This window comes from Melampsora larici-populina (genome assembly GCF_000204055.1).
Source record: "Melampsora larici-populina 98AG31 unplaced genomic scaffold MELLAscaffold_42, whole genome shotgun sequence".
Taxonomy (NCBI): Eukaryota; Fungi; Basidiomycota; class Pucciniomycetes; order Pucciniales; family Melampsoraceae; genus Melampsora; species Melampsora laricis-populina.
In genome coordinates this window covers 310809-330039 of record NW_006768806.1, presented here as the reverse complement: position 1 = coordinate 330039, position 19231 = coordinate 310809, and the positions used below count along the sequence as shown (strand labels likewise).

Genomic DNA, 19231 nt, shown 5'->3' with positions numbered 1-19231 from the left:
GATTTAGTGCTGTCAAGCTTTTGGCTCACCACTTTGCCGCCGACATCCTCGGGCATCTGCCAGTACTGCCAGTCTCCCTTCTCAGCCAAATCAGGACAATCCCATGAACTTTCGCGAAGCCTGGGAATCTCACGTGTCCGAGCCAAGTGCTGCGTCAGGAAATGTTAACCCAACCCCGCGCCGGACCACCAAAGCAACAGCATCACAAGCTCGTCCTCACCAGTGGGCCCAAACCTCGAACTCCCTCGGCCGACGTGTCCCTCACAAAAAGATGGTGATGCTACAGCAAAACCGGGAGCAACGAGACCACGCCGCTCAACGTCAGCTATCCAGTCTCATAGACGAGAGCAAACTCGTTACCATTGAGTTATGGCTGGACGTACGTGAGTGCTCATTGTATGTCGAGTGATAAGTCAACTAATCTCAAATCAACCCGTACTGCAGCCAGTGAAACCTAAGGCCATCACTGCATTGTTTCCATTTTGGCCAAAATGTTGTTTTAGCAAGAGTACCCTCTTGGTACACGCCCTGCAGTCAGCCCATGGGCCCAATTGGAATCGAGCTCTTATCTTCTGGGACGAAAAAATCGGTGGATGGGTAAGATTTTCCTCTCAACTCTGTCTGTTTTCTCGACGCCATCTGATCTCATTTACCCCATTTCATAGCGTGATACCCTGGACAGTTATCCACATCGATTCGACGTCAACCAACGTACCATTGTGGTCCGCCTTCCAACAGTTGAAGTTCCGATCTCTGCTGTCACCACCTCAACAAAATCTAAATCTTCCCCCAAAAAGGCCCCAGCCTCTGCTTTTCTTTCGTCTTTGGCTCTGCCCCCCATCTACGATATGCCATCTTCCCCAATGGACGGGTCGCCAATCGCTTCCACCAGTCAACGAACCCCATCTGGGTCCAAAGGAAATCCAGCATCTAAGAACCAAGTGACGGCAGCCCAAGCTGCCGCTCAATGTTCGGTCGAGGTGCCCTCGACACCACCTCCTGGCCCCATCACATCATCTACCACCCCACCAAACGGCATCACAATTGATCTCACAATATCCCCTGACGAACAAGTCAAAGACGTCAGCCAACATCCCAGTAATGATGACACGAAACCATCGATTCCAAGCTTGTAAGTTTCACCAGCTCGAGTCCAAAATCCCTGCTTACTGACACTTTGCCTCGCTACACATTCTATTACAGGACCGAAACCGTCACGACTTCGCCCATCATTAGCCACACCTTGCAGTCAGAGCAATCCTTCGAGCACCAACACCCAGCTGTACAAACTTCGCTGGTCCAAACGGCCATTGCTACACCAGGCCTCCAGAATGGCTGGCCATCGCCTATTCCTGTATCCTCACTTGTTGCGTGGTATGACGATTGTACCAAGGGAGGCATTCCTAAGGCAGAATGGCACAAGCGATGGGGCGCACAGTGGAAGTTCGTAATTGGGACTATGTACCGATACTGCGCGTTTGTCAAAGAAGTAGGCAAAGGGCCCATCACCCTGGGTGAGCACTATCGCTCTCAACCGGAAGCCACTGTTGCAGATGCTCGGGAGTTCTTCCACAAAGAGTTCAACCAAGTGGCCAAACTTAACCGTAAGTTTTCTTTACCATTTCCGAACTTGCTATGTTCATTTACATTACCCAACTAATGTTTAAATATAAACATTATTTCATGTAGCCTGAAGCGATCACACCTATTAAACATGCACACATCAAGTTATCTTGACCATTTCTGAACTTGCTATACTTCTTTACATTACCCAAATCAAATAAATATAAACATTGTTTCATGTAGCCTGAAGCAATCACACCTATCAAACATGCACACATATATCCTATTTACTCCACTCATTTTCAGTAATTCATATGTACTTCATTATGTATATAAGTAACATTGGTTGTTATATTAGTTTTGCGAGTTGTTATGTTATTGTTTTGAGTTGTTATATTGGTTCAGAGGTGAAAATCTACCAGCTGCATCCACTGAAGCCAAAAATGGATGGAAACTGTTCATTACTTGGTTGTTGGTCGCAACACCTGTCTGTTCCAAACTGATATAAACCGATTTAGATCATGCTTCCCATATTGCCTTGTCCATAGTATCTACGGTCTCTATGAATTCGAAACCATCGATGCCACCATGGCATGGATGATATATATATGTTGCCCCGAACAAGGCCTATACAACATTGCACCGTGTTCCACACGGCTAAGTCATGGTCAACGTGGATGATGAGATCATCAATGCCACGCCAATGGTATGTTTGAACACGCACCGACTACAAAAGGGACATGATTTGGTGTAATGGCCTTCCCTATCATCACGCTCGTCCTTTCACGCATTCCACGCACGTTCTGTGTTTCTGTTTCCATTTCCGTCTCAGTCCATCCATTGTTTTTGCGATTTCTTATCATTGAAAGTGTGAACATTGTTTCTTTTCCTATCTACAACTTTTGCATTCAATCATTTCTGTTCGCTCGTGCCCTACGCACCAAGATATACCGACAGCTACCGCGGATGGACCTTCATATCGCATCTGACTATCCTTTGCGATTTAGTAGTTTATTTTGGACCAAGCACGAAGTAAGCACATGGTCAAAATGAAACCAAATGAACTACAGATCTGATTTTGATTCCATAGATAAACGACAACTATGGTCGATTTGACAATAGATTTGCATACTTTGAAACCGAGATTCTCATCCATCAAAGCAAAGGCGTCCCTTTGAAGATCGCTGCCAGGCGAGATCAGAGTGAGTTACAGGAACATCACGCCTACAGACTTGACGCACCAGTCGCGGTATGGGGTCCTGATGACCTCCCTATGCTCATGGAGGACTTCGCCACCACTCTTGAAATCGAACATGCCGAAGTCCTCCCCCACTGTCGCATTAACAAAGTCTTGGCGCAAGGCCTTGGTCAAATAGTGGAGTGGTCCAGAAGGCGCACAACCGGACTACCAATCGAAGTCATCAAGGTTCTGCATCGATGCTGGAATGCCACCGTAAGCAATCCATACCCAAATACCACTGATTATAGAAGATACTGATCCATGCATTGCATAACAGCAAACACAACGTGTGGAATTCTACGCAAACTATTTGTTGAGCACCAACATCACCTCAACGCTAACGATGGGAGCTCTTGAAGTAGGCAACCTCATCAGTTTGCGCGGTCTTGTTGTTTCTTATGTAGAACCTGCCCACACATGGACATCCAAGTAAGCAATCTACTCGATTTTACTCTGTGCTTCAATCCTACGCCACTGACTCACATTTCACAGGCTACAGAAATCCAGACCATTCTGGCCAATCCTCAAGGACCCTCGCGGAGGAGAAGTAGAAGGTTGTGTGGACTTCAACCCATTGGCATTTAAAATCATGATTGTAGCCCCCTCGGTGCGAGTATCTTTCATCTTTCATGAGTCAATTGGCAATCATGTGTATATGTTGTAGATAAAACTGTAAATGCTTTGTGTCATAAAATTCTTATTATGAAGGTTTGATAATCATTCTTTGGTTGGCTTCCAAAGATAGTCCAAGCAAGCTATGATCTGGAGTAATCAGATTGAGTATTGGCCTTCCTTATTTGCCTGAATCAAAAGATGTTCTTCACTAAGCAGAAGAACATCTTTGAGTTCTTCACTCAGCAGAAGAACATCTTTGAGCTCTTCACTTTGTTTGATAGTTTATAATTTGTATTTGTCAGTTAGGCAGACAGATAATAACCAGTGTGTTAGACACAGTTTTTGGGTTAAGTTACATGGTTACTCTTTTGTAAAGGTGGATCAATGCATCTGTAATATGTTTCTAATGAATGTACAGTTTTACATACTTAGGGCTGGCTATCAAATCACCAAGATAGAGCAGCACATCAATGGGTTACAATTGATGTGCTGACCAAAGTATGTTGTTAATGTTGAAATATGAACATTATTTGAACATTTTTCAAAAATAATTTATCTTGAAGAATTACAATATAAATTATTTGGTGGCAAACATGTAGGGTGATTTTATGATGGCTCATGCTTTCCATTGGATTAATGACTGGAATGCATGACCAGGCAGCTTACTTTTTGAATGAAATCCAATTCCAAGAGCAACAGTATGAATTGGAATTTTACCCTGATCTGGTAAAGTTTATGAACAAGATGCAAAAAGGAATAGACTCTGTAGGAATTCTGTTGATTTCCTACATTGATTGGAGGGTATTATTATTTAATTTTCATTTAGATAAGTACCAGGGGCATCCAAATGGATTTCACTTATGATTGCATCACATACGCTGACAACTAAAAACACAAAGGTTAACATTCTTGGAGATATCAAGTCCTTAGCAATGATCAACACACAGTAGTCAGTGACATGCACAATGCAAAATGTTTTTTTTGGCATCATGATTGTTTGAGACACTCAAATACAAGCATCAAGACTACATCAATAAGTGCAAATCTCAAAATGCACCTATGGGTGCAGTCTTCACCTTTTGGCCAATGTCTTTCTTGGACATTGGTAAGATTGGTAACTTCTAGTGCAGGTCTTCAGAGATCAAATAAGTGGATGTCAGGTTAGCAACATATTCATGTCATGTACACATAATCTGCCTGTTAGTAAGTAGTTGGAAAGCTGGTTATGCCCAAACCTTGTTTGCCAGATGTGCGCAAAAAAAATACAAAGATTTATACAAGAGAAGGCACAAAAAGTTTGAGGGGCACACTTCAAGTTATGCAGAAGCTATCCATGAAACCCAGGAACAACAATCAGTGTGGTCTGTGACAAGCCAAAGCTCCAGTTTTCCTGCTGATGGAAACATGCACTGGGTCTGGGAATTGAACCCAGGTGCACACCTCAATGTTCCTCAAAGTCAATAGCATATACCGCTACACGATGACTGCATGGCATCTCTCAGGCTAAGGGGGTTCCAAAGCCTTTTACCCAACATGACCTAAAGGGCGTAGGAAAGTTTGACTTAGGAAATTGGTCATATATAACTATAATGACTCTTGTAGTGATCAAATATCATGTACTTATCAAAAAATGGTCACATATTCTACCTTAATCATATTTGTTTCTCGTAGAAATACATCAGTAAAAATCAAAAGGATATATATTATCATCCATCATCGTAAGGAGACTTCAGCCAATACTAACAATAAAATTGATAGTATAATATCATCCATCATCTTAACATACAGTATTCAGTTGTGCATACGAAACTGTGGGAGAGGCTTGTTTAGGCATAACATATGCATATCAATTGGAATATCAAGTGCACTTGAAACTAGAGGGCTCCCTCCCCAATATACACCACCCCAGCTCGCTTGTGCAGTTTGTTTGTTAGCCATTTATTTCTCAAATAAACCATTTCTTCCAAGAAGAAATTGTACGCAAGTGACGACATGTTACGGCACATTGAAGCAAACGCGCCATACCAAATGTTTGTCAGCTCTGCCGCGGATGCATTGAAAATCCATCGACCATCCTCTTGAATGTCGGGAAACAGTTTCGGGTCGGTAAACATTTTGCAAAATTCATCCGTTTCAGCGTGAGATCGGTGGTGAAACGGGTCCACCGGAATGACAGTGCCGGTGAAACGGGATGGGTCAGAATCCCCGGTGTAAATGTGCTCAGTTAACCTGCAAGCATTATCATAAAACACCACTTCCGGCATGCCGCGTGGGAAGGTTTCCTCAAGAAAATCCTGTGATGATGTGATAAACCAAAGTCAGCAACAGGGACACCAGCAATCCAGAATCACAGTTGGGAAGGTTGAGTCATTTGCAAATTGTAGAATAATGATATAGAATTTTCGGAAATCCAAACTCACTTTGACTGCACTGACGGATTCAGCGTGGTAGAAAGTCTTTCGCGCCAAAACAATCCCACAGGGTGCTACGATCAGCTGGTCGTTATGGGTGCGGCTTCTTGACAGCACGTATTTACCAGCGGCCTGTGATTGGCCGCCGTCGCGCGCGGCTTCGTGCGCTCGCTGGGACTCATCAGCTTGTTGCAAGCTCTCCAGGTCTATGAACTCGCCTGTTTCGGCATCTAGATGAGGCGTAGGATCGGGGTGAAGGTTCGACCCGGGGCGGTTGAGGATGGCCGTGAGTGAGAAGTTTCCTTGAACACGTTTTTTGAAGTCGGCCCACTGTTTGATGTGCTCGGTGTCGTCGCACGTTTCACGATCGGTAGCAGCGGGTTTTGGGCAGGGTTGAGCTCGGCATTGACCACCCAGGATCGTGAAATGATCTGGGCAGAACCGGTCGTTCACGTTGGCAAGTTTTCGAGTGCATGGCCCTTCTGGCAATGGCCGACCAGATGTTTGAGCAATTTCCCGTAGTTGCTCCGTCGTTGCACTGCATCGCCAGTGGCCGATGGTCAAGCCATCGGTCACTACCGCGCGGATGGCTGTGATCCAATTGAAAGAAATGTAAAAATTAATATCTTTCGAAACAACTATAGTCGAGAATGATGGAAGGTGGCACTCACATTTATAAAAACCTTCGCCACTGACTGGATCAACGCCGTCTGGTAACAATCGGACACAAGTAGAGCAGTAATGATCTCTATACTTGGTTCCTTCGATTAGTAGTTGTTCTAAGTGGGTTTCAATTGCTGACTCGAACCGGATTTTGTCTATTCCGCTTGAGCTGACAATGAGGGTGGTACCTCTTCGATCCGCATGTTTGATTAATGAGTGAAGCATAAGGCCGTGGCGACATTCTTCCTCGGACATTGATGGGGTAAACAACTGGTCTGGTGCGAAAAGTTGAGCTGGAGTGTCATCTACAAATACCATGTTGAACCAGTTTACAAGATTGAAATGAGAGACACTTTTCATTCCAAATGACATTCACCGTCAGTTGCATTCTTTCAGAACAGTGATGCGAAAGGTGTTCAACTTACTGTGCTAGCATCTGGAGCACCCGGAACATGTACGCCAGTCGTGTAGTCATGTAGTAGTGACAGTTGATATGTAGATAATCAACATCTCGCCCCATTTCGTTGGTGTAGTAGTATCGAGCACTGTCTCGGCTGTAATAACTGGGTCGATACATAGTATCGCATTTTGGGTCTGATATGGAGGAGGTCAGTGAGAGAGCAAAGGGTAACTGTGAGTAAGCGTAGAGGTCACGTACTTGAGCAACTTAAGATGATAGTCTGCACAGGGTGTACTCCATCAATGTCGTGAAGGTATCCGTTTAGACGCGAGTGTACGTGTAAAGGACGGGGATTGTCCTTTGGGCATATGAGGCAGTGTGACAGAGGGGTGCGTAGGAATCTTTCGGGTATTTTGGTGGTAAAATTGGGCTGGAGCCCTAGGTCGCGGATCGAGTTGGTTGGATTGATTCGACACATGTGTAGGATGGGGAAAGAGATTCGCCACAGGTCGTCCCAAAGATTGGACGGAAAATGGACAGATAGAGCCTCCTCGAGGAATGGTAGCACAGGAATCCGGGTGGGTGTGAGCCGTAAGGAAGTACCTGCACGATAGTCGACTTCGGCAGCAAGGGAAGCAAAGCGGACAAAGTCCGCCACCGTGAGTGTTGCGGATAGGTGGGGTGACTGATGAGTGAGTTGGATGGTGAAATCTCGGAGAAGCATCTTTGATGTTATACGTTGAGGTTGGTTGACGTTTAGTTTGGAGAAAGGGAATAGGTGGTGGCAGGAGGGTTCAGCGTGGGGACAATAGATGGACACGCGTTCTGAATGTCTAATCATGTCACCTGGTGACATCCATGATCCCACAATTGAGCCGGCCGGTTTCTGAGCGATGAGGTAAGGGACAAAAGGTTTTGTCCGCCTAGCCGTAAGTCCCATACTGGAGAATGTGGTTGGGAATCTGAGGACTGTACGGTTGACAGAAACCCATACTTCATGGCTGTGTGGAGGTTTATCACAGTTATCAGGGGGTTATCAGTCGATCCCCTGGTTCTTCGGTTTACCGAGCAGCGACTGCGAGTGACTTGGTTGAGTTTAGGTTTCGAAGACGATACACTTTTCTTAATCACTTTACCTCGATCGACGATACATGTGGTCGATGACCTGATCATCGAACACACCCTTCAACAACATAAACACATCAAACTTTGACCTTTCCTAAGCAATATGGATATCGAGCAATCAACTCTCAATCAATCTCCAGTTATCATACCCACCTTTTCCGCTTCGATCGTAGGATTCGTCTCTGGAATGGTCTCAGCCGGAAAACTATCGGGAGCTCAGTTTACTTGTGAAAACCTACATCGTCTTCCGACTTCTAGACAAGCTGCCTACCTTTTTCAAAAAACGAAAAACTATCGTATCATTCTTGGAGGTTTGAAGGGAGGACTTCGTTCGGGTGCACGACTTGGAGCTTGGACTGGTGCTTTTTGTTCTATGAAAGAAGTTACATTGATTCCTATCAAATCTAGTATACCTCATGAAGATCAGCTTCATTGTCGCTTTATCGCAGGTGGGATCAGTGGTTTCATTTTAGCACTCGGTGCGAGTTCACTCTGTGAGTTATGGGTTACCTATTCCACCTCCATCCTCTCTTCGATCATAAGTTGAATATTGATTCGAAATTACATCAATGAATTGTGCAAGATCGACTGCGGCCTATCTATTCTCCACGCAGGCTGATGCTTGGAGGCTTGGTTGGAATGTTGGCTGGTGGAGCTGAGGATCTGAAAGACATACTGGCTAATCGTGAAAATCAGTGACGAATTCGTCGGCTTCAATCCAATTAGCCTTATCAATACCGAGGGCAAGCTCGAGATTCCATATAAACTCATCCTCATGAAAGACATCGGACATGCAAGGTACGTATGGCTTTTGTTACTACAAAATATCTGCGAGTACTGACTTTGCTTATCACCTGCGTATTCAACTATACAATGTTTCATGAACAGCTCGGTCTAAAGTCATGTCACTTTTGAACAGCAAGATCGTTCTCCCAGTTTCGCGTCTGATCGTACACATGGTCTTTGTAGCCCGTGCCCTAATACCTATGGAATGAAGCAATAGATTTGAATTTTACCAGTCATATCGTCAAATCTGGAGCGTTCACAAGAACGTTCCGCAATATCCACGCGACTCCGCGCTCCATTTTTAGAGATTGTTTAAGTTCGATCTGGGTACAAAGTAATCAGGCCTATATGGGGATGAGATGCTCAAACAAGTCCGAGCCGCAAATGCTTGTTCAAAATGAATACTTTAACCATCTCGCGGAAAAGGAAATTGCTCAAGCTTCGAAGCTCCCTTTGAACATGTACCTATGATATATATCCGCCAAGCAATCCATCTCACTTCCGGCCTTCATTTACTGATCGGCTCAATACCCCATGCCAATATGAGATCAAATAAATGCTTCATTTGTTCTTAAGTTTTGCCTTGTATGTTGGATGTAGTGACGATCATCAACACAACCAAAAGTCGCACTGATATTACCCACGAAGCATTGACCTCATCTTTCAATTGCTACAGAACATCGACCCTTCTCAATCGGTTTCTGATCGTTCAGAGCTTTGAGGCTCAATCCTTGTTCCCCTTAGTTGGTTGGCAGTTCGTGTATATAAGAGCAAGTTTCGACTTGAATCGTTTGGCAAGCTAGAGAACAATATATCCTCGTTGACGTTCAGCGACTTCATCATCTTACGCACAAAACCTTTCACACATTCTTTTTAATTATCAACCCCGATCCATTACTTGCGATGCGATCGTCACTGCTACTTCTTGCCTCGCTCCTTCAACACGCGAGTGCTATGCCTCATCTTGTAAGTCACCAATTTATTGAAGACGTTGATATTGAGGAGTCAAGGAAGTGACCAAAATTCACATACGCAACAAATAGGCTGGTATCAAAGAGCGTACTTTAAATATAGCTAACATTTCAGCTTCTGATGTTGAGCATCTACTTAATCTTCAATCAAGAAGTCTTTTTGATTTAGAAGGTTTACTTAGTGCGATACCTAGTAAGATAAACTTCAATTAGATCTTACAATTATATCTCTTGATTTTGATATCCTAAATTAATTCATCCTTTATAGCCACTATTGATCTTCCGCTTGTGGCATCTGTCGGGAGGAAACGAATTCCGGATGCTGATCATCCTTTCATAGTGGGTGAAATGTTCATAGATGAGAAGGTGTGCGCCTTTCCTGAAAATAACAACTGATCTTATTCCCGCCAATTAGGCCCCTGGACCCGATGATCAGAGAGGTATGCAGCCATAAGTTGTTCAACCTTGAATGTTTTCTATGTTAAAGATAATTGAATCTTCTAGGCGGTTGTCCGGGTATGAACATAATGGCCAATTATGGATATGTAAGTCAGATATAATTGACTGCGACTTTAATCCTAGATTTTAATCTTTTGAATCTGTCTTCCATAGATTCCTCGCAATGGTATTGCAACCGTGGTTGACATGATATCTGGAATGGAGGAGATGTTGGGATTTGGGCCTGATATTGCAGCAGTCATTGTAGCACTTGGTTTCATCGCGTCTTTTGATCTCACCACGTTAGTGTTCTTTTATCATCCTAACTGTTATTCGCAAGAAAGTTTTTTCTGATTACCGATTTTTGATGATAGACTCACGACTTCCATCGGACAAACAGATTCTAGAACTGATGGACTATTAACTCCTTTATTTGGGACCGCACCTGGTTTCTTTTCCAAAGAATCTCATAATAAATTTGAAGTTGATGGATCTATGTCTCGTGTGGATGGATACTGGGCCAACGGTGATACTAATCATTTCGATAGCGATCATTGGAAGCAACATAAACAACTTGCAAGTAAGAGTATTTCATCCGACTCTACCTTTCCAGTTTTTCATGTTTCTAATCTTCGCTTGGTATTATTTAGTTGATAAATACGATGGTCTGATGACCGCCAAGTTTTGGGGTGAAGCTCGTTTCATGCAGGTGAGCGGAATTTTTTATTTGATCAAATTCTACAAGTGGAGTTTTGAGTTTGATAACTGAAGTTGCTGTGATATATATTGTAGTACAATGATTGCCGTAACAATAACCCACAATGTCAATGGGTAAGCATTTTATAATTGAAGCCTTTGAAACAGGACGCTAGAAAATTTACTCATCATCGCACCATCTTCACTCGCAGGCTATAGGTCAACAGTCAGTCATCCAGAGTTGTAATTTCAACTATCACGCCACAAAACTCATAATTGATTATCTTGGTTCTCGTTTTCTAGAGCACATGCTTACATTGCAGGAGCATTCATTACCAATACGATGGCATCAGCCGACATTCATGGAAACGCAGGACCACCTGATGTAGAATCCATTCAAACCTTCTTTGGTATAATCGAACATCCTAATGGAACCTATTCACAAGGTCATGGTAAATTACCACCTAGTAAAGATGGATATTGGTATCGTCGAGAACCTTTGACGGTGAATTTAGTCTTCTAAGTTTCTTTCATGTCATCAAGAATGTGAACTGATCAGTTTGGTTGATCTAGGTTGTTGAGCAATTGGCTACACTTACTGAGACTTTACTTGCATGTTAGTAGATGTTCTTGTTTATCTTTTGAATTCTGCTTTCTTGAGACCATGACTTACCAATAACTTATAATTATAATTATCATTGGTCGTCTGGATTTTCTTAGACCCAGTCAGTCGAATTTCTTTTTCTTGACCGAATAAATGTTATTGTTTATCTTTGAACTATCCTGATGATTCCCGTTTTTTTCAATAGGTTGAATTTGGAAGAAATGACGGTAAACTTGGTCATTGGAATGCAGATTTAACTGATTTGAGAAACGTAGTAGAGAACGGCGCAGCTTGTTGGATACTTCAACAAGTTGAGTCATTTTTTGTCCTTCTTTTTGCAACTCCCAAAAGATATTCAAAGAAATTGACCAAACAAAATTATAAAATGTTCCTTTACAGGCAAGAGATACTCAAGACAATCGATATGAGGGATTTCCATTGATTAAAGGTGCAATCGGAAAATTAGTTCAAAATTTACTTGCACCTGTTTTTGAGCAACTTGCTTGTACTCCACACAGTACCACATGACTTAGAATTCTTTTTTAGCCGCCATCTATTTTCTGCTTATTTGCTCCTTGATTTATTGTCTTATCTCAGTGCAAGATTAATTTGATTTTCAACTTTTTGCTTTTTGAGCTCTTTGATCCTTTGTTTTGGCAACGATCGGATATGATGATATAATAGGATTCAGGAGTTATATTTATTGGATCTCTTTCTTTTGACCTTTTGAGACCAGGTACAATTTAAATATGAATTATGAAATGTACTGGTTTCTTTTCCTTTGTGTCAACAAGTCCATCTTTGTGTGTGTGACGTGTTCAGTTCTCACTTATCAATATATATTTTCATTTCTCATTTGTAAACTTTTTGTCTTGTGAATAAATTTCTCTTTCCTTTCTTGTTCAAGCAATCACTGATTTAGGTCTTCACCTTATTCAGGTTTAGACCTGGTGTGTGGGGGGGCTGTAGGCCGGGGACTGCCTGTCCGAGAAAGGGTTTTCGTGGGCGGGGGTGGGTGGGTGGCCCATGGAACCATTTCCTTCATTTGATGAGATCTCCAATTTTTATGGCCAATTCCATCTATTTACTGTGCATCTTATTTTTCTTTGTTTTCATCTCGATTCATTTCCTCAGTCTTGAATTTATGTAATTCTTGTTGCTGTTGTTGTACTTGTTTTGTTTCCTGACTGACACCCATTATACTTCCTGTATATTATCTTGCTCATATCTCCTGCCCCTATCTGTAGGGCGGGTGGGACAGGTTTCAAAATGAAATGACTTTATTTCTTTTTGGGAAGTGTTTAGCAAAAGATTTGATGATTCAAATCTGAGATGTATGAGTGGTGTGTGGCGTGTCAAACTGTGATGAAGAGATTTTCACAGTTTGCCTAGCCTCTCTCTCACAGGGCCGGGTATTGTCCTGGCCCTGATCACTTCGCACTCATACACTATGTCACGTGTCTTGATGGAACTCTTGGGTGACGTCGTGCCTTTGGCCACCCTTGTCAATCCATCTTTGTGTGTGTGGCGTGTTCAGTTCTCACTTATCAATATATATTTTCATTTCTCATTTGTAAACTTTTTGTCTTGTAAATATATTTCTCTTTCCTTTCTTGTTCAAGCAATCACTGATTCAGGTCTTCACCTTATTCAGGTTTAGACCTGGTGTGTGGGGGGGGCATAGGCCAGGGACTGCCTGTCCAAGAAAGGGTTTTCTACCTCCCAATCTCTGGATGGGTGTTGTCCTGAGCTTGTTGAAATCCCAAACACAACATCAGTCCATGCCTGTATGTGTTGATCTCACGTAGAAGATCTGCCGTTCATACACCACTTAGTTTAATTGAGCAAACTTTATTTCATCTGGTATTCCTATCTCCCTTCACCCCGTCACATCCCCAACACAAACATCCTTTTTAAATTCACCAAACCCTCTTCCCGCCATCTTCCCTCTTTACCGTATCAACTATTAACACAACGCTTCGGTCAGCTTTTACTTCTCATTATCATTCTTATTTAACTTAACTCACTCTTTCTGCCAGTCTTCAAATTCAAACATTTTCCAGATTTCTTTTGTCTCTCTCTTCTCTTGTTTACTATATTTTCTTAGGTACAGTTGATATGCCTTTGACTGCCATCAACCTACTGTCGTAATCTCCTCAATCAGCTTCTTTTCATTCAACCTTAAGTTAGCACAACCTACTCGGAACGAGTGACCTGAAAGCTTAGTTTCCTCTTTATTAGCTTCCCGCACTCTCCTAAATATTGCCATAAGTTTTGATTTCGATATGGTGCTTCTTGTCCTGTTTTCTTCTAAATAGGAGAACAATGGGTCTTTTGGTCCAGTTTTATTATTGACCATCACCCTTTCTATTGCAGCTGTTGGATCCAGATATGAATTCTGCCTCTTTAGCTTGATATACTGAACTTGTCCTGGTTTTGCCGTCTTTGCATTGAAGATTGCTATCATTACTTTATTCTCTTCCGGTGTCCAAAGTAAGTCTTTCCTCTGTATCAATCTCTTACTCTTGTTGTCTGATACTAATTCTCCTAGCTGTGCCATACCCCAAAATGCCGTTAACGTGATTGTTAACGCCATTTGTTCTCTCCTTCCTCCTTTTGATACCTCTCTTAACAACTGAGCTAAGTGACACAGTAATATTGGTTTTTTCTGTTCCTTCTCTGATTCTTGTATTGCCGCCTCTGCGATTTTGGACGACTTCAATAACACCGAGAATTTTAACACATCATACTTGGGATATTCTTCGTTGTGAAACAAATGCCAGCATTTAATTCCCGTGAGATATTTCTTGAACGTTTCTACTTCAATTTCACTGTAAACATCATTCAACTTCCCCAATTTGGAAGAGGAAAATGATTAATAGTACAGTTTGTCATAAAAGAATCTCATACTGCGCACCTGAGCCATTTCACCCACACTACATATGTGCAGCAAGCTAAGTCAATAGTTGTCTATCATGTACATACAGGTCTGCTCAGTTTTTGGCCCATCAGAATAAATAGATCACATGTTATACCACATGTAACTTTTTTGACTTTGAAAAAATTGTCCCAAAAATTCACTACATATAATTCTGTAGCTGCTCAAGCAATATTGTTGAAGCTATTTCTTAGTAACAGAAAGGGTGTTACATGCAGTTGAGTTGATGAGAACACACCAAAACATTGAGTCAGTGTATGTAGTCAATCTTTTGAATGCTTTTTTCAATCTCAAAAAAGTTACAGAATGTATTACATATGAATAACTTATCCTGATGAGCAGATAACTGAGCAGAACTGTATGTACATGATAACCACATATTCACTGGGCCTGCTACACATATGTAGTGTGGGTGTTATGGCTCAGGTATGGAGTGATAGATCATTTTATGACAAATCATACTCCCAATCATTTTTTCCTGCCCACTTGGGGAAGTTGAATAATGTTTGCAGTGTTGTTGCTGATTTGTCTCCTCGTACTTCTGATTTTCCATCTGCTTCTAATTTCTTTCCAGACCATGTTACAAATTCATACAATAAACTAACTGATACTGGCAATAGATCCTGTCTCTTATAGCCTTTTTCTAATGAAGATTTTATCAACTTTGATACCTCACTATTATAATTAATCAAAGTTGCTTCTGCCCATCCTCCTGATAACATATGAGTTTGTACGTTATTGCTCCTCCACTTGATTTCACCTTTTGTGTCTTGTAGGAATAAGCTAATTTTCTTCTCTGTTTTTGGGGATATCATATTTCTTCTAAGAGGAGTTCGGGATCTGCTGGTAGTTTGATTTCCAACCGTGGTCCTAGCTGCTCCTCTTAATTGTCTAATCCTCTCAATAGTCTGTCTGCATTTTTATCTCCTGAATTTACCCTCTCTTCTGTAATGTCACACTGTAGTCGGAGTAGTAAGTGTTGGATCTTTTTCCACTCTTCTTTGACTTGTTCACTTTTTGATTGTCTTTTGTTGATGGTCGATTCTGTAGTAGTATTGTCTGTCTTCACCCAAAACTTTCTACCCCTCACGTCCGTCAAAACCTCTAACATCAACAAGCCCAACCTTATCGCCCCCGTTTTGGCCCAGGCAATATCGCAACATGTTTTGTCTCCTGCCAATCCTCTCGTCTGCCAATCTTCTTTCAGCTTGTACCTGGTCCATCCAAAGTCTAATATGACTCCGATTCCAACTCCACTCGCATCTCCCACCCATCCTACTGGCTCTGGTTCGACCGCTGGAACAATCCTTCTTGGTTCAAACGTTGATAGTGCTTTGCTCCAACTTTCTAGGTCCATCTATGCTGCTCTTGACAGGAATCTTTTAGGGTTTGTTTTCTGCCAAGGATTCAACCATACATATAAACCCCTCATATAGGGTTTCATATGTGGTACGATATACATGAGGTGTGTGATTTTTCCTATGGTGGAGTCCGCTTCCTTTAAGCTTTAAGCCCCACGGGCCATCCTCTTTAAGCATCTTATTTACAGCTTCCAACTGTTCAGCCAACTTTTCATCAGGTAACCTTACCGTTTTGTCTACTCCATTGAAAATGAATCCTAAATATTTTTGTTCTTCAGCGAACTCTCTAAGCTTTTCCTGATTAGTTTTTACTCCCATCTGTGTACTAACTCTGACTACATCTTTGATTTTTAGGCTGTCTCTTTCTAGCTTCAGTATCATATTGTCGTCTACCCATCTGAGAATTTGGTCAATCTTCAATTGTTTTTGGATTGTCAACTGCCATGCGTCTGCTACTTTCCCAAATGTCCCGCACCCAGCTACTCCGCCAAATGGGACTGCTATGTCTATCCATATTCTATTTTGGAAGTCTTTTATCACTAAGTAACTCCACTCTTCCTCTTTAGTTTCGGCTTGTCTATAAGCCTTCTCCCAATCATAGATGGCTAACAATATGATTTTGTCAAAGTGTTCTGAAGTAAGTTGTCACCACGTGGAAATCGTCCCAAGTTGTATCAAATTCATGTTTATCCACCATTGAGTTTACTGAAGGAACTTCTTCATCATCTACTGGATACAAGAGGTTGTTGATCATTCGGAGGGATCCGTCATTGTTTATCACGCTGCCCATTGGGTTTGTCTGGAAAAAGCCCCACTTCACGTACATCTCTTTGTGGGTGAATGGGCCAAACACTCTCCCTGTGGCTCTTTCTTTGTACAAATTCCTCATTATTTTCTCCTCGACTGCTGATGCTGAACTGTGATTGTCTGGTGTCCACCACCTCTTGCCATTCAAATAATGTTCAGGTATTCCTTGTGTGAAACCTGACACCAACCCTTTTATTACTTCCTTGACCTCTTTTTCTACTCCACAACTTCTTGCCAGTTCTCTCCATTCTTTTATATTCATTTTGCACCTAGCCTTTGATGGCCATCTTCCATTCGACCTTGTTGAACTTGGTCTGGGCTCTTCTGGCTGCTCTCCAACTATTGGTGCTTCAGGCGGAAGTGGTTCATTTGGCACTTCTCTCTGGGACGGTGAGTTCAACTTCTTCCCATCTTGTGGCATTTTGTTGTTCTTTTGTCTCACAATCTCCCTACAAACAGTCGAGGGCAAGGGTCTCAGTTTCTCACTCTCACATTTTGTTTTGTGTCACAAAAAATGTTTTCATCACATCATTCATTTCTAGTTTATTTCTGCCCCAGGGACTCTTGAAATTTCTCAGAGTGTCATAATAAACATGGTTGGAGGGTGGACGAGACAAAACAAGGTAGAGAAATTGATTTCTAATGCAACTCTTCATTATACTCACGGATTTGTTCCTGTTCCATTACTGCTACCTCTGGCTTGCCTTGCTGCTTTCAACGCCTCAAAGGCTCCTGGTCTGTACTTAGGCACTACAACCCCATTGATAACCATCATTGGGGCTGGGTTTGTTGCAACTTGAGTTCCACCTCCTCTAATTCCATTTCCTCTACTGTTTCCTCTTCCTCTCCTGCCTCTTCTTTGTCTGTTTGATCCATGGTTCATTGCACCTTGATTGTGAAATTTGTTATGATCATGGCTATAGTTCTGGTGAGAAGATTGTCCCATTCTATTGTAACTTGAGTGATGATTAGATTGCTGATGAACCTTGTTACTACTATTTGATGCTAAATCTGATAGCATCCTACCACCTGTTACCGCTGTGATTTGTTCATCTCCGTTAGACAGTAAATCCCAACCAACTTGATTCCTGCCTGTCCACGGATTGATGTGCTCTAAAGCTCCTCCTACTATGTACGGATTGTCAAAGTACCTGTGATCTCTGTTTGCCTTGGAGTCAGTTATTGCTTGCTCAACTAAGATGTTGTTTCTCACTCCTACATCCAACAATGATCCGTCTGCTAGCGTGTGACTGAAGACATTTGTGCGGTGAGTTATATCATATCAAAGCACTGGGCCCCAGGCATTGTTATACTTTGCCTTGATTGCTAACATTATCTTGTAATGTTCTTCCAGTTGTAGTGTTATATCTTCACGATGATATTTTACTCTCCAATATTGAAGATACAATTTGAACAATGTTGACCACATTAAGAAGCTCTGTCTCCACTCATTTGGCACTCAAAGACCAACATACAAAATGATATCTGAACAGGACGAGTTTTGTTTCCTCCGATTCGACATGTGTGTTTTGTCTGCCAGTGACCAGGCTGGTACAAATATTGTTAAGGGAACATATCCAAAACACGCTGTCATCCTTCCATCCCAATAAGGTGAAAGATCTATAAGTCTGTGAGTGAGAGTCACTCCTTGTGCCATTGTCTTTCCTATCTTTGCTGGCTTTTCAGTCGCCTGTTCCTTTCCTTTCCTTTTCAAAGTGGTTTGATCTACCTCTTCTTCCTCACTGGAACAGTTTAGCATTTCTATTGGTCTTGGTCTTGACTTTACTTTTTCACACCACTTCTCCTATGCACTCTCTAACATTTGAAATTTTCCGGTTTTGCCTTTTTCATAAAGTTTCATCAATTTGGCTACGTATTGTTTGTGTTCTCAATCAATATGCGTGTTTTCATTTACAAACTCTGCTTTGTTGCCTGTATGGACACAACACAACACACAAGATCACACGACACATTAGCACTATTCTTGCTATTTTATCTCTTTCTGTGTTTACTTTAATCACGAATCTTTTTATCACGACATTCTAGGACTTTTGACTATAGGACTTCAGGACTTTAGACTTCAAGGACTTCAGGACATCTGACCCACCTGTGTGGCTTCAGTATTTTTCTAGGTGTTGCCTTTTCTGGACTTCAGGACATAGATGTTGCTTTTTCTGGACTTCAGGACATCTGATCCACCCATGTGGTTTCAGTCTTTTGGAGATCTGTTCCACCCGTGTGGTTGCAGTTTTTCTTTCTGGTTAGTCATTTTTTATCTTCCTTTCTACGGTTTGATTTCTCCAGGATATGCCCTTATCAAGTCTTTTCTTTTCTTTTTTTTGTTTGTTGCGAAAAAGTTTGGGAATGATACAAGAGAAATTCTGATGTGGGAGATTTTGGAGAATAATTTTATTTGGTTATGCTTACCTAAAGAGATGGTATCCCTTCACCTCCCCTGTTTCCTCCATTTCCTTCTTCTGCTTCTTTTAAATCTCCTCCTTCCTCTTCTTCATTTTCCTCATTCTTGTTGTCCTCTTCTACTTCAGTCAAGTCACTACCTAAATCATCATTTCTGCCTTCTTCTTCTCCTGATTTTCTTTTTTTGGTTTTCAC

The 19231-nt window shown here is 41.9% G+C and overlaps 5 protein-coding genes across 5 annotated transcripts; 3 read left to right on the top strand and 2 right to left on the bottom strand.

Annotated features, from left to right (window-relative positions):
• Positions 1 to 2227: 2227 nt before the first annotated feature.
• On the top strand, positions 2228 to 3467 carry MELLADRAFT_66373 (uncharacterized protein; the record flags this gene model as incomplete). Its single annotated transcript, XM_007414345.1, has 4 exons — positions 2228 to 2269; positions 2654 to 3016; positions 3081 to 3232; positions 3296 to 3467. The coding sequence occupies 4 exons, from the start codon at positions 2228 to 2230 to the stop codon at positions 3465 to 3467; spliced, it is 729 nt and encodes a 242-aa protein (XP_007414407.1).
• A 1825-nt stretch (positions 3468 to 5292) lies between these two features.
• MELLADRAFT_91406 (uncharacterized protein) lies at positions 5293 to 5682 on the bottom strand (the record flags this gene model as incomplete). Its single annotated transcript, XM_007414250.1, has 1 exon — positions 5293 to 5682. The coding sequence occupies one exon, from the start codon at positions 5680 to 5682 to the stop codon at positions 5293 to 5295; it is 390 nt and encodes a 129-aa protein (XP_007414312.1).
• A 2438-nt stretch (positions 5683 to 8120) lies between these two features.
• MELLADRAFT_110181 (uncharacterized protein) lies at positions 8121 to 9274 on the top strand (the record flags this gene model as incomplete). The annotated part of the gene is made up of 4 exons (XM_007414346.1): positions 8121 to 8511; positions 8601 to 8712; positions 8744 to 8815; positions 9037 to 9274. The coding sequence occupies 4 exons, from the start codon at positions 8121 to 8123 to the stop codon at positions 9272 to 9274; spliced, it is 813 nt and encodes a 270-aa protein (XP_007414408.1).
• Positions 9275 to 9525: 251 nt separating this feature from the next.
• MELLADRAFT_72791 (uncharacterized protein) lies at positions 9526 to 12809 on the top strand (the record flags this gene model as incomplete). The annotated part of the gene is made up of 15 exons (XM_007414347.1): positions 9526 to 9769; positions 9847 to 9967; positions 10043 to 10113; positions 10190 to 10214; positions 10279 to 10319; positions 10387 to 10514; positions 10587 to 10792; positions 10863 to 10921; positions 11005 to 11043; positions 11121 to 11134; positions 11212 to 11413; positions 11482 to 11524; positions 11629 to 11633; positions 11718 to 11822; positions 11912 to 12809. The coding sequence occupies 15 exons, from the start codon at positions 9707 to 9709 to the stop codon at positions 12038 to 12040; spliced, it is 1251 nt and encodes a 416-aa protein (XP_007414409.1).
• A 4470-nt stretch (positions 12810 to 17279) lies between these two features.
• Positions 17280 to 18377, bottom strand: MELLADRAFT_110179 (uncharacterized protein; the record flags this gene model as incomplete). Its single annotated transcript, XM_007414249.1, has 2 exons — positions 17280 to 17656; positions 18110 to 18377. 2 exons carry the CDS (start codon positions 18375 to 18377, stop codon positions 17280 to 17282), a joined length of 645 nt encoding a protein of 214 aa, XP_007414311.1.
• Positions 18378 to 19231: the final 854 nt, after the last annotated feature.